Raw genomic sequence first — 16,197 nt, forward strand, 5'->3', positions numbered from 1 at the left:
CCAAATCAATAGTTTCCACCATACTATTAAATTCACAATAGAAATTGAAAAAGATAGAAAACTGCATTCCTAGACATCCTAATAAAGAAACAAACCAATAATAGTATCAACCTATCTGTGTATAGAAAACCTACAAATACTGGACGTTATCTCCATTTCAACTCTTCTCATCATATATCCCAGAAACTTAGCATTATCCATTTGCTCAAAAAAAGAGCTATACAATACACAACAGACCAAGATGACCTACAAATGAAATTAACTACGATATCCAGAGAGCTATATTTAAATGGTTATCCAAAAAGACTCTGCAACAAGATTCTCTTTACTGATATACCACAAAGACAACGTGATGACGTGCAATACATCAGTACTATTACTGTTCCATTTGTCTGCAGCATTTCCAAAAAATTGGCTAACCTTCTAAAACCACATAATATCAGAGTAGCATTCAAACCAGTCAACGCTATTCGGAAATTTAAGATCACCGAAAGACCCTCATCCATTCTACAAGTACTCTGGAGTATATAATATACCTTGCTCATGTGGTATAGTTATGTAGATCAGACTTCTAGAAGTTTCGAAACAAGATAGAAAGAACACATAGGGTATGTCAGAAACAACAGACAAGACATTTCAGGTCTTTCTTGCCACTTTGCCTCTACCAACCATCTCATTGAGTGGGATAAAAGCCTTATGCCCTATATAGAAGAAAACTACCATTCAAGAACCTTCAAGGAAGCAGCTTCAGTTGCCCGTACAACTGAAAACCTAAACAAGAATTAAGGTCTAACCTTACCAGAAATTTGAAAAACTTTAATCAGATCATTAAACATCAAAAAATGAACTTTCACGCCAATTACGTTATGAGTCATAACAAATAAATCACGTTCCCAAGACATGCACATTGTCTTGCACAATACTAATTTTTGTATGAATTAGAACCATTAGTTATAACCTAGTCTGTTACCTTCATATAGCTTACTAGTTTGTATTCCCTGAAGATGCCGATAGAAAAATTGGCGAAACATGTAGGACGATAAATTAAAAGCCACTTGACTAACATTATAAAAAAGTGCAATAGTTTATAAACATCTTGAGGGTTTATTTTTCACTTGGTTAGACTATAATAAGTTTAGTTTAATCCTTTATCCAAGTGTGAGCAAACAAAGTTTGTGCCTGAAAGTATCTTCAGGACTGAGTTAAGGTGGTGCAACTCGTGGCAACGGTGGAGAAAGCTATCATCACTCCTATCTCAGTATCTCCCATAATGCAAAGCACATCTTGCGGATATGTTTAATGCTATGCATTAAGGCAAGGGCCACTACCAAGACCAGTTTCGACCTTTATTGAGGTCTCGTCAGTGGGGGCCAGGCCCAGTAGTGGAGGCACCAAGGCAGAAGCAATGAGAGGTCATCCCCACCTATAGGAGTTGCCAAAAGGTGCTAGTTGCCTTGGTGTTGCATCACCTTAGCTCAGTCCTGAAGATACTTTCAGGTGCAAACTTTGTTTGCTCACACTTGGATAAAGGATTAAACTAAACTTATTATAGTCTAACCAAGTGAAAAATAAACTCTCAACATCTTTCTCTGAATCCAGAGTAATTTAATAATAAGGTTGTACACTTTTTGGCAACTCCTACAGTTGGGGATGACCTCTTATTGCTTCTGCCTTAATGTCTCCACTACTGGGCCTGGCTCCCACTGACAAGACCTCCCTAAAGGTAAAAACCATTCTGGGTAGTGGCTCTTGCCTTAATGCATTGCATTACACATATCTGCAAGGAGATGTGCTTTGCATTATGGGAGATACTGAGATAGGTGTGATGATAGCTTTCTCCACCTTTGCCACGAGTTGCCTTGGTGTTGCACCACCTTAGCTCAGTCCTGAAGATACTTTCAGGTGCAAACTTTGTTTGCTCACTCTTGGATAAAGGATTAAACCGAACTTATTAAAATAAACGTCTTTCACCTTAACTCTCTGCATCCTTAATCTTAGCTCCAAGAAAACCCGATTTCATCACACTCTTTTCAAGAATTCCCCGTATCAGTGAATCACTATACAAAATCAGATTCTTATTTTAATGCTTTGTTTTCTCTCCCATTTCTTTAGCTTCTGTGTCATACTATCTGCCAGGCATTTCTCCAACCACTCAATCTCACCTTTTTTTTTCTGTGAAGAACTCCACATAAGGGCACTTATCTTTTCCATTACCATCTGGTCATTCTATTCATTTTCAACTACATAATTTCCACAGTCACTCATACCACTTGCAACACTAATACACCAATTGCATTATCATTCATTTTACCTTTCAATTTACTGCTATCACTCTTCTTACTCTCTTCACTTCTGGCACTCATTCATGAAACACTTTCAACAAACATGTTCTCCAATTTCATTCTTCTTCTATGAATCTCTTGTTCTGCGAAGGCCATACATTTCACACATGCTGCAGCGAATGTAATCATGCATGTTAAAATTGCATTCCATTGTTTTTGTGCATCAACATTATGACTCACAGTACAGTGTTTAAGAAAGCAAATATTAAACATTTAAAACTCAGAAAATTATGCACTACCCTTTCAATTAATCCAACAAAAACTCATAAATATAATGATGTAAAAAGAATGACTTAATTGTCACTCAATACATCCAAAAGAAAATAATATATCTTTCAGCACCAAAATTCACCACTTTCACTCTTTTCTGCCCTCTTGAATAACACAAAATAATGGTGAGGTGTTATGGAAGAGAGAACACTTTGCTGAGTCTTTTACAGGACAAAGCATAAGATAAAGAAACATCTGTCAAGTAGTATAACAGAGAAAGGAGAGGTGAGAGGAAAGAGTATGAAAGTACAAAAAGAGTAAGGAGACAATATTGCGTGATAATTTGATAATCAGCCAGCAAAGGTTGGTCGATTGGTAGAGCCTCTGCTACTAATGGCTCATGCAAAAAGCTAAGCAAGTCTGAGCACGGTTAGTTGTTGGAAGGGGATCCAATTGTTCGATGTTGCTGGCACTCTGCTGAGGACTGACCATTCTCACAGGGTTAACTTCGGCCTGTAAACTGACGTATGTCAGACCTCGGGACACTTGGGAATATGACAAAAAAAATTTCATAATCATGGATGTGCTTGATGAATGTTTGATGAAACTGTTTTTCTGGTGCAAAGATAACTTAAAGAATTAACAGTTTTGATAGGTACAATTGATTTAAAAGTTATAGCATGAAAGGATATCTAAAAGTTATTGAAAGAAGCAAAAAAAAAAAAAAGTGCACGAGATAACAAAGGTTTGTACATCTGTTGCCAGAGTATGAGAGGAGAATTGACAAGAAGTGCCATGATTGCAACTTAGTCATTTTACAGTAAGAATGATATGCATTTTTTAGTTATATGGAGTGAATTTGATTGATTAAAGGACTAGTACATGTATAAGACTGATGGATTGCACTCAAATGGATTTGGAGTAAGGTGGCTGGAGAAAGTTTGCTCAGTGAGAAAATGAAGTGTTAAATCAGGAAAGCTACAGCGCTATCAGGGTGGATATGCAAGGCATCCTGGAGCATAAAAATGCATACTGTAGTGTTTCAGGTCTTCTCATACTTAAACGGAACAGTGATTCAAAGATGTTAGGATACCTCTAGTCCTAAAGAGACATAATGCATTTCATGTATTTTAATGCCAGAAGCATCAGGAACAAGTAGTATTTGGCATTGATTAATTCAACTTGGCCCAAAATTACAGGCATTTGGTTGACTGATTGTGGGATAAAATGTTACAGGGATAGAATATAAGGGATATTTGGTTTTCAGGGAAATTAGACATGAGGTGAAGGGCTCTGCTAATGGTAGAAGAATTGAAGCCAAGAGAAATTCAACATTAAGGTAGAGTTTTGAGAGGCAGTATGTTTAAAGCTGTCTGGTGTTAGATAAAAAAGTCTGCACAACAAAATGCATAGTTGGTTGCCGTTACAACATGTAACCTAACCTAACTTAGACCACAATGTCGTATAAGTCTCCTTTCACAGACCACCCCTCCTCCAGCCATGTCTTTTCCTGAGCTTGCATCCTCCATCACTAAAAAGGAGCCAATTGGGATGACCTCTGGAATTTCTACTCCTTTCATCAGTCTGACTAATGCTTTTGTTCACCTGACTCTAATACTTGCTGTGAATGAGTCACAGAAATTTATTCTCACTGGTATGAAGGCTTTCATCTTCCATTCAATCCATAATCTGCATCCACTTTCCAAGCCCTGGTTCAACCAAAAATGTGTCAAAGCAATCAAAGAAAAAAATCAGCTTATTGCATGTGGCTTGCATCAACATGTGCCAATCAGTCATCAGTAGATCCAAATTTGATTTCATAAAGACTACTAGCAGAAAACTTGCCTCCTGTTCAAATGGCAGCTGTGCCTTCTAGTCACTTTCTAATGCCATTGGATGCAACTTCTGCTCTCTTGCACTTCCACCTCTGTCTCATCCTGATGACACCACTGTTACTTTACTGAAAGATAAAGCTGATCTCCTGGCATTGCTTTTTACCTCAAACTCTTAACATGGTGACCAAGTTAAATCATCCCTACCATACCAGAATCCAACACCATATGCCTCCTGTAGGTTTTCAACAAAAAAAAGTCATCAAAAAACTACAAATATTTTGATTCTAAAACGTCTTCTGGTCCTGATGGCATCTCTCCAATTGTTCTCCAATGTGCTCCAGGGCTAACTCCCATCCTGCATCATCATAATTTATTATATATATCTGGCACTCATTCCAATGCATGGAAGCAATCTCATATTCATCCTGTTGCAATGGGATGGTAAAAGTCTAGCATCAAACTACATGGCCATCACCTTTGTCTTCTCCAAAATAATAGAAAAAAGTCATCAATAGCCAACTCCTCCACAACTTGACCAGTGAATTAACTAGTGACTATCAGTATGGATTCTGCCATTCAATATCCACAGCTGATCTTGTTGCTTACATTACTCACCACTGGACATGTACCATTGAAAATTTCAAAGAAATGTGCTGTCATCTTGGTTTAGTCCTTTATCCAAGTGTAAGGAAACAAAGTTTGCACCTGAAGTATTTTCAGGACTGGGACAGCTCATATGTAGAGGCTAATGACTTCAAATCACTGCCTTAGTATCCCATAATGCAAAGCAGATATCCTTACAGACATGTATAATGCTATGCATTATGGGAAGGATCACTACACAGACCAGTTTGAGCTTATGAATAAGTAAAGTCGTCTCTAAAAATTCGGACGATCCCTAGGCCACTTAATTGTGGGTGAAAGACCGTCCATCTCAGCGTTGGCTCCACTCAGTGATTCCACCCACCACTGAGCAGAACCGCTCATATTCCGAAGAAAAGCATTCACCGACAAAGCCCCTCACCGAGCCATGCCGGAGAACACTTTTCCCCGGAGACTCAAATTGCTCCCTTAAGGCAAAAACCTTAAGAGAGCGAATTCATAATGGCCCTCACCGGTTTCAACCTTTATTGAGGTCTCATCAGTGGGAGCCAGGCCCAAAGGAGATATTAAAGTTGAAGTAATGCAGAAGTCATATTTTTAAATTAAAACACTGTATTATTAAAATACTCTGGATTAGAGATGGTTGTTGGAAGTTTTTCCACTTGGTTATACTATAAATTAAAGATACCAAGAAATTACATACTTGGATGAAGGGTTAATCCAAGTATATAATTTCTTGGTATTTTTAATTTATAATATAACCATATGGAAAAACTTCCAACAACTATCTCTAATCCAGAGTATTTTAATTTATTTATTTATGCTTATGGCTACATGAAACTGGTAAGTGAAAAGTACAATCACAATTTCCAGCAACAAATGTTGCAAATCTTAACATATAAAAGTTCATTATATAAAAGGCACAACCAGCTTTCTAAGTCTTTCCTTTTTTTTTTTTAAATAAAGCAAAAGTAACTTTTCATAATCAAGCCAGGGACAATTATTGTCCTACTGTAACAAGTATGACAAGGCTGCATGTTCTCACAACATAAATGTAGCTGTATCCTAGGTTTAATTAGATAGCAGTTATGTATTGTGTGAGAAAACTTGATCCATTAAAGGGGGCCCATTTCACATTACAGTATTTTAATAATAAGGTGTGACAAGATACCAATGGACTAATGTCCTCTTTATAGATGAGTCATTTTAGTATTTCCTCTGATTCTAGATGACATGATCTGGTGTGAAAGTGATGCTGCTTACCATCCCGAGAATGTTCTTGAAAGGGATAGATTCAACAGTGTAGGGCATAGTGTGGGGATGCATTATGCTTAATGTACCCATGGAGCTAAAAGTGCTGGAAAAATGCAATGTCTGGTGAACAATACTGCAACAAACTTTTCAGCATCATGTTTGATTGTTCCATGATGCTGTAGGTAAAGAATTCATTTTTATGGCCAATGCCACACCATATCAGTGAAGATGTTAAGTAAATATGGAAATAGACAATAGAATAATTGAAGTTGGTATGATGGGTGAAAATTTAATAAATTTATATGGATTAAAAGAGAAATGAGCCAAAACACCAAACTAGCAGTATACAAGTCATTGTTCAAACCAGTTTTAAGTTATGGATCTGAGAATTGGGTTAGAAATAAAGCACTTGATCAATGACTGAAGACCACAGATATGAGAATTCTGAGAAAAATTAGGGAGTGAACCAGTGGCATCAAAAGCAGAATCATATTAAAAGTGAAGGTGTTGGAAAGGAATTTGACGCTATTAGCATTCAAGAATGTGTAAGCAGAGCCAATCTAAGGTGTTTGGCCACTTAAATAGAATGGGAAGAAAGGTTAGCAAAACAGGTATTGAACACCTGTTTTGCTAACCTTTCTCCCAAGATGGCAGGAAAGAGGCCCAGAGGAAGACCATGGTCTAGGTGGATTGGTTCAGTTATAACTGACTTAAAAAAAAAGAAATATTAGATATGACAATATTTTGTTGTGCTGACAAGTAATAGACTAATTTTGAGGAAAATTTTGAATAGAAGATGATAATAATGTAAACTTAATCATATAGTACTTCCATAGTAACCTGAACCCCCCCCCCTGTGGTATGCATATCAGGAAATTGATGATGATAATTTATTATAAAGCCATCAGTGAATGCTATAAAACAGAAATTACAGACAGATGATGGATAAGAGACTGAAAACATAAAAATCCTTTCTTAACTGAAAAAAAAAACAACACTGTCTTCAGAATTTTATTTATATTATTTTATATATTATATAAAATATATTAAAATTATATGCACATATATATATATATATTGTTGTTGTTTTTCTTGTTATCAGTGCGTTTTATGTTTGTTCAAACACAAGAGACTCCCAATCCAAATAGTCTTAAATTCATACCTGGAGTTAAAGTTCTAGAATCTGGTACAATGGATTTTCCCAATACAAGCACAGCATACAAATCTCCATTGGCTCGTCAGTTATTTCGCATTGATGGTATCAAGTCAGTGTTTTTTGGTTCAGACTTCATCACAATTACCAAAGTAAAATCAACAATTTTTTTTACTTAGTTATTATGTTTTACTCTTAATTGTTGATACTGTAATTTTTATGTGAGTTATAAGAATTTTATTACATGGTACCACACCAACTGTTGTATTACAATCATCTTAAGATGTATATTTTTATACTATGTACATTATCAAATGAAACAAGAAAGAATATGTGACACTCTCAATTACTGTTGCAAATAGACTTTGACTCTTAGTCATATGCTTGAAAACACATTAGTTTATTAACAGATGTATCAGTTAATCACTATTATTATTATTATACTGAGTCTCATAATTATATATAGTTATGAGACTGATCTTGCGGCTGGGACCACACTCCTACCAAGCGCTTCCCTCGGGTGGCAGATGGGGGAAACCCAAACGGGTTGCTCTGAATAAAGAATAAAGAGCCTTGGACCAAAGGATGTAGCAGAAGCATGGCAAGCTGACTACATTATTATGCCAGTAACTTCCATGAGCAGGAGAAAGTCTACAAACCGAAATAGTGCTACTTTGTATGGGACAGCCAACACGCCCACTCGAAGACCACATAGAGTAGGTGAGAAATGAGCAATGTGGTCAGCCAAGGATGTGAAACACGTAGCAACCCTCAACATTAGATCATTATACTGACCTGGAAAATTGCAATTAGTCCAGGAAAATTTAAAAAAGACTGAAATGGAGTATTTTAGGTTTATCAGAGACACATTGGTGCAGAGATGGATTTATGGATTTACCAGAAGGAAGACTATACTTCTCAGGAAAAAAAGATAACATACACAGAGAAGGAGTTAATTATTAATTAAGAAGAAACTTACACACTCAGTAATTGAGATTAAACCAGTGTCTCCTAGAATAATCACAGCCAGACTTCAAGCAAAGGAAAAGGTCAAACAATTAAAATAATCCAAATATATGCACCAGACAGTAACCATTCAGAGAAAGAAATAGAAAATTTCTATGAAGAACTACAACAGGAAATAGATAATTCTAAAAACAGAGAACTCGTGATAGCGATGGGAGATTTTAATGCTAAAATAAGACAGTTCACAGCAGACAAAAAAGATGTGATGGGGAAATTTGGATATGGAGAGCTTAATGACAGATGAGAAGAATTACTCCACTTCTGTAAAGCAAACGATCTAATGATTACAAACGCATTGTTCTATCAACGCCCCAATAATAAATATACATGGGCATCCCCAGGTGGTAATATCAACAACTGCATAGACTACATCATCATAAACAAACAATGGAAAAGATCAGTAAATAATGTATGAACATTAAGAAGCTTTGATTTCGACACGGACCATGAAATATTAACTGCCAAAGTGAAGATAAAATTCAACAGGAAAAACAATATCAGAAAAGAAGAAAACATCAACCTATCAAAACTAAAAGATAGCTCAAGCAGAAGTCGATTTTTTGAATAGATGTGCTTGAAATTGAAACCCTCCATCTTCCAGAACAGTGGTAAATACTGGGAAGAAGGAAAAGAAACAGTGTTATAAAGTGCAAAAGACACTCTAGGTACCAAACCCAAAATAAACAAACAGTGGATAACCCAAGACATCGTAGCTACAATAGAAGAGAAAAGAAAGGCCAAGATACTTGTCAACCAACAAAACAATGAAGAGAATAGAGAAAAATATAGAGCACTAAAAATTAAAGTTGATAAACTCTTAAAAAAAGCCAAAGAAAAATGGTGAGAAGAAAAAGCTAAGAAATGCCAAGAAGTACACTACCAGCAAAACAACCTAAAAGTCTTCCATGATACTTTAAGAGAAATTACAAAGGAATTCTCAGCAAAAGCAGTAACAATGATAAACAAAATTAAAGTTGATAAACTCTTAAAAAAAGCCAAAGAAAAATGGTGAGAAGAAAAAGCTAAGAAATGCCAAGAAGTACACTACCAGCAAAACAACCTAAAAGTCTTCCATGATACTTTAAGAGAAATTACAAAGGAATTCTCAGCAAAAGCAGTAACAATGATAAACAACAAGTTGATTGAAACCAGGAATATTGAAGATATAAGAAATATCTGGTCAAACCATTTTAAGAATATCTTTCACCAAGGAAACAAAACTGCAATGCCAACAATAGAAGAAAATAATGACTACCCAAAAATTTTACAAGAAGAAGTTAGATACGCAATAGAACAAGCTGGTTTCCGAGGAAACTATTCAACAACAGACTAGATTTTCACATTGCACCAACTAGCAGAACTCAGCTGGGAAGACCATAAAGAACTATATTGTTGTTTTGTGGACTTTAAACAAGCTTTCAATAGCATCAACAGAGAAATCCTTCTTAAAGTTCTACTAGAAAAAGCAATAGACAAATATATCATACAGTTTCTGATAAAATATTACTCTAAGACAAATGCAATAATTAAAAAGGACACACTCACAACAGAACCCATAGAGATCCAAAAAGGAGTAATGCAAGGATGCCCATTATCCCCATGCCTATTCAACATCTATCTAGACGATGTTGTAAAGAAGGCAGTAGACAATGAGCCTGGAATCAATGTCAATGGTTTAAACATAAATAATATCAAATATGAGGATGATCTCATCCTTATTGCAAGAACCCCAAATGAACTACAGAAGTTGATCAACAAGTTAAACGAAACATGTAAAATATATGACATGACAATAAATATACAAAAGACAAAAGTGATGAAAATAGGGAGGAACAGAATTACCATCTCAGCCACTCTAAATGGAGAACAAATGGACAACTTCATATATCTTGGATCAAAACTAACAGAAACAATACATGAACTCAAAACAATCAAACACACAATAGCGATAGGATGGACCACTATGGGAAAATTACAGGAAATCTGGAAAACAAACAAGATATCTAAGCAAGCCAAAATCAAATTATATGAATCAGTAATTATGCCAACAGTCATCTATGGAGCAGAAGCATGGACAGTTAAGAAAAGAGAGGAGAAAAAGCTGCAGGCGTTTGAAATGAAATGCTTAAGAAAAATAAATAGAACAAGTTGAATAGAAAAGAAAACAAACAGCACAGTCAGACAAGAATTATTGTATATAAAAACAATAATAGAAAAAATTAGAAAACAACTGGGATGGTTTGGCCACCCTGTACACGTGGACTCAGACTTCCTAACATCCTAATCAATACTTTTCCAACTGAAAAAAGAAGACCTGGAAGACGAAGAATTACTTGGCTGAAATTAATAAAGAACATCTTGGGATGCAGAACGTATAAGGAACTTTTTCAAACAGCAAGGAATAGAGAAGACTGGAAGATCCTGCTTAAGAGACGACTCAACCCGTCTTAGACGGAAGAGATGAGACTGATGGGCTACATACCATTAGAATCAAATTGAAAATATATTGAAGGAGTGAAAGAATACAAAGATGTACAAGCAAAAATTAGTGATAAGGGGTGAAGGAAAGTATGAATGAGGAAAAGGAAGTAAAGTGCAGCCGAACGAGAGTTAGCGAGATAGAGAGTGAAATTGCCGGAATGCAAGATTTAATGAAACAGATGTTGGAATGAAAAATTGAGTGATGTTAGGTGTCTAGTGGAAATTAATGAAAGTGTGCAAGAAAACAGAATGAAAGAACAAAGAGTAAAAGAAGTGACGAGTGATTCCAGGATAGCAGTATATGGAGACTCCATAATTAGGGGGCTAGTTATTGACAGAGTCCATCTGGGTGGGAGAATGAGTACAATAATTAAGGCGTTGGACATGAGAAAGAAACGAGCGAGAGAGTTAGTTGTGATTGTAGGGATGAATGATCTAAGTGGACATAAGGAGGAGGTGAGGACAAATATCAGGAGACTATTGAGAAGAGTGAAAGATAACAGTGTAGTAGTAAAGGTTGTCAGTGTGTTACCTATGTATGATGATGAGTTGCGATGGAGAGCCAAAATCATGAATGGTATGTTGGTGGAGCTGTGTGAAGATAAGGGAGTGGAGTTTGTGGATGTATGGCATTTGTTTGAGGGAAGAATGAAATTATACAGGCGTGATGGATTGCACTTAAATGGCTTTGGAGTGAGTGGAAGTACAGTGTGTGATGCGTGCCAGAGATCAGAAGGAAGAGATGAAGAGAAAAAATCAGGAGAGTGGTACTGAAGAAACAGCATTGCTTGGCAGTGGAAACAGTAGTGGGGTGAGAGAGGAAGAGAGAACGGGAATACAAGAGGAACAGGGAAACGGGGGATGCTCGGGTGGACAGGGAGACATGGCATAGAGAGAGTGAATGTTGAAAGTGGCAGTGAATGTATGTATGGAGATGGGGTATATTGCAAATGTGGGTGGAGAAGTGGAGACTGAGGAGGTGTAAGTAGCGATAAAGGTGATTTGGCAGGTGTAGTGGGGAAATCGCAACCAACATATGGATTGGATAGGACTGGCTATAGACCTAAAAATAAACTGTTGTGTTTGTTTACAAATGCCAGAAGTATCAGAAATAAAGGGATGAAATGATTCCAATGATTGAGCTATTCGCCCACAAATTATTGGAATAAGTGAAACATGGTTGAATGAAGATGATATCGTAATGGGAATAGAAATGGAAAAGTACAGTATTTTTCATGAGAATAGAAAGGGCAGGAAGGGAGGGGGAGTGCTGCTTATGATAGCAGGGAAATTAAGTCCACATAAGGTAGACATGAAAGAGGGAAATAGTGGCAATGGTTATGAGGCAGTGTGGTGTAACGTGGAGGTTGAGAAGAAGACATATTTAGTTGGATGTTGCTATAGGCCTGGGAATGTGGAAGATGGTGATGAAGAAATGTATAAACAACTTGGATTAGTGAACAAAGGAAGGATAATTATTATGGGTGATTTTAATTATGGCGATATAGATTGGAATGATGAGATAGCATTTGGGAATAAGGAAAGTGAATTTCTCGAGTTCATGAGAGATAACTATCTCAGGCAGCATGTAAAGAAAGGCACATGAGGATCAAGAGTTCTAGATCTCATCATTTCATCAGAGGATGTAATTATTAGAGGGGTTTCACATTTTCCTCCAGTTGGTGAGCGTGATCACCAGTGTTGTGGCTAGTCATATGCAGGCTTTTGCGAGGAAAGGATATATGTGGAATTATAAAGCTGGTGATTATGACAAGTTTAGGAGACAACTTCCAGCTATAACATGGAACGAGGAGTTGAGTGGTAAGGAAATAAATGCTGCATAGGAACTTACAATGAAATGCATAACAGCATCAATGTAGAAATGTATCCCAAAGGCCAAAAATCCTGAATAAGGTTGGTGTAAAATGGATGAATGTGGAGCTTAAGCATGAAATCTGGAAAAAGAAACTACTTTGGAGGAAGTACAAGATGAATAATGGTAATCAGTCACATGAAGAATATAAAGAACAAGCTAGGAGAATGACTCAGTTAGTAAGGAAAACAAAAGTAGAGTATGACTAGAAATTGGCAAATCAGGCTAACAAAAACCCCAGAGAGTTTTTTTAGATATGTGGTAAGCAAAACGAAGAATGATCATGGAAAGATGACGTTAAGGGATGAAAGTGATAGAATGGTAACTGCTGTAGAAGATATTGTTGAAGGGTGCTTAAGGGTCAAAGCTGTATAACTGAGAGGAGACCTCCACATAGCCTTTAAAGGAATGCAGAGAACCGACCAGGGCTTCTGACCTGATGTCCAGTCCTCACCTTCTCGTGTGCACCCTGTTGGGTATCTACTTGGATACTGAATGGATGAGGATGGGCTGGCAATTTGGGATTTAGCCGACCAAAATGTATTCTTATTGTTTAAACCAAAATAAAAAATGATGGTACAACATGACAAAATTTCATGCCGGCTGGGGCGTCGTCCAGTGAAACAATGCCCCCATTGTTTTTGCCAGCGAACCAGGGCTAACAGCGAAAAGTCAGCTACTGGAACAAATCTGAAAACAAACCCCAACTCAACATCACCAGAGTTAAAGATCAGTACTATCAACGTAAGAAGCCTGAATGGAAAGAATTGGAGCTACCTGAGGAATTAAATAAGTACCAGATCGACATAATAGGGGTGACTGAAACAAAAAAGGCAAAAACTGGTGAGATCTTTCTGAGCAATAAATACAAAATGTTATATTCAGGCAATGACAATCAAGGAAAAGAAGGAGTAGCCATAGTATTCAACACAAAATACGAGGCTAATCTTCTTGTATGACAGTCAGTCTCAAGTAGAGTAATGTGGGCAAATATGAGAATGGGGAACTGGACAATGAGACTAATTTGTGCCTGTGGTCCCACAGAAGGTTCTACTAAGGTAGAAGTGGAGGAATTTTTTGAGGCTTTAGAAAAAGCAATTGACATAATGAAAAAGGAAAAGTTGGTCCTTGTTGGTGATCTAAATAGCAGAGTAGGAAAATTTGGAGAAAAGAGCAAAGCTAATAATAATGGCAAATACCTGTTGGATTTCTGCTCAGGACATGGACTGGTTATTACTAACACCATGTTCCAACATAAAAATGTGCTCAAATTCACATGGAGAGAAGAGGCTAGGAATAAGAAAAGTCTCATTGACTATGTTATTGTTGATAGTGATGTTTTCTCCCTGGTGCAGGACACTAGAGTGTACAGAGGATTTGAAATTGGAAGTGATCACTATTTAGTCTTGAGCAGGATAAAATTGAATTTCATATTGAAAAGAATAACATGGAAGAAAGTTTTAAAGCGAATAAAAGTTGAGCAGCTCTCAGATGTGAACTGTAGACTAAAATACACAAAGATTATTAAAGAAAAAATGAAAGAGTTTGAGAACAGGAATCAAACCTTGGAGATTCAGCGGCAAACTCTGAAGAAAACATTGATTGATTCTGCCAGAGAGGCATATGGTGAGGTTGTCTGTAAGGATAAAAAAATCAGAACTCCCTGGTGGACACAGGAAGTTAAAGAGGCAGTGAAGGAAAAGAAGAAAGCATATCAAAAGTACCTGTCAAATAAGTCAGCTTGTGCTCTTAGAGAATATAGAGACAAATGCAAGAATGCTAAACACTGTGTAAAACTAGATAAACAAAATTCATTGGAGGAATTTGGCAAGAATATAGAAAATACATATCAAGAAGGTGGCAAAATATTCTGGAGGTTGTTGAAGAAGCTTAGGAATGGATCAAAGAGTGCTGTAAAACGAGTTAGAGATGATAAAGGTGACATGAAAACTGGAGAAAAAGATATCCTTGAAGTAATTACTTTGAAAAACTGCTAAATGAAACAAGCAGTGATGACAGCACAGTGGTAAAAAACACTGACCAAGCATGCAGTCAGGAAACATATCCATACTTGAAGTAGAAAAAGCCATTAAAGGCTTGAAATGTGTAAAGGCAGCTGGAGTAGATGATATTCGACCAGAAATGCTGAAGTATGGTGGTATAAGAGTCTTACAGTGGCTGCGCTGCATAGTTCAGAAAGCCTGGACAGAGGGACAAATTCCCGATGATTGGAGTAGAGCTCTCATAGTACCGATATATAAAAAGGGAAATAAAACTGAATGTGAGAATTACAGAGGTATTTCCCTACTGAGTGTTCCTGGCAAGATCTATGCAAGTATTCTTGAGAAACGGTTGAGAAGAATTGTGGAAGAAAAGCTTGGTGAAGAACAAGCTGGATTCAGGCCAAACAGAGGCTGTCAGGATCAGATCTTCACTTTACGACAAATAGTCGAGAAAGCATGGGAATATAACAAAGATCTGTATTTAAGTTTTGTCGATTCGGAAAAGGCATATGACAAGGTGCCAAGAGAGAAGCTATTCAATACGCTGCAGTTATATGGTGTCAATGGGGCATTATATCAAGCAATACTTAGTCTTTATTTGATTTGTAAGTCAGCAGTTAGAATTGAAGGAAGTACAGGAAAATGGTTTAATGTTAAATCTGGTGTGAGACAAGGATGTATATTATCCCCTCTGTTATTCATTATCTATATGGATCACGTTATGAAGAAAAGTGGTATTAAGCATGATATCAAAATTGGAGATGTTAATGTCAGCTCTCTGCTTTATGCAGATGATGTTATACTTCTAAATAAATCTGCTACGAGTCTGCAAGATTCTCTGACTAAATTGAATAGCTGTTGTAATAGATATGGTATGAAGGTCAGCAATATAAAGACAAAGACAATGAAAATAGGCAGAATCATTGAAAATGTCAACTGTGTTGTGAATGGAGAACCTGTGGAACAAGTAAAACATTTCAGCTATTTAGGCACGATTTTTACTGAAGATGGTAAATTAAATATAGAAATAGAGAATAGAATCAGCAAAGCTGATATGGTGGGAAGTCGATTGAATAAATTCATATGGAATAAGAGAGAAATTTAGTCGGAACACTAAATTAGCTGTATGCAATACAGTGTTCAAACCAGTTTTAACTTAATGGATCTGAGAGCTGGGTCTGAAGTAAAACACTTGCCCAAAGACTAGAGACCGCAGATATGAGAGTCCTGAGAAAGATTATATGCGTGAACAGATGTCATCAATGGCAATATCATATTAAAAACGAGGATATTAGGAAAGAACTTGATATTGTCAGCATCCAGGAATGCGTTAGCAGAGCTAATCTGACATGGTATGGTCATCTAAACAGAATGGGCAAGGAAAGATTAGCAAAACAAGTGTTCTCTGCCAGGTTGG

General features: G+C 36.7%; 1 protein-coding gene across 2 annotated transcripts in view; it reads left to right on the forward strand.

Annotated features, from left to right (window-relative positions):
• Window positions 1–16,197, forward strand: part of LOC150104432 (NFU1 iron-sulfur cluster scaffold homolog, mitochondrial-like) — a 201,014-nt gene that overhangs the window by 50,423 nt on the left and 134,394 nt on the right. For both annotated transcript variants that reach the window (XM_090396368.1, XM_090396369.1), the window contains exon 3: window positions 7,347–7,549. In XM_090396368.1, the coding sequence (XP_090252494.1) occupies window positions 7,347–7,549 (203 nt within the window). The remainder of the gene's footprint in view (window positions 1–7,346; window positions 7,550–16,197) is intronic.

Source organism: Typopeltis vanoorti, chromosome 8 (assembly GCF_054136105.1).
Source record: "Typopeltis vanoorti isolate ZY-2024b chromosome 8, IOZ_Tvanoo_1.0, whole genome shotgun sequence".
Taxonomy (NCBI): domain Eukaryota; kingdom Metazoa; phylum Arthropoda; class Arachnida; order Uropygi; family Thelyphonidae; genus Typopeltis; species Typopeltis vanoorti.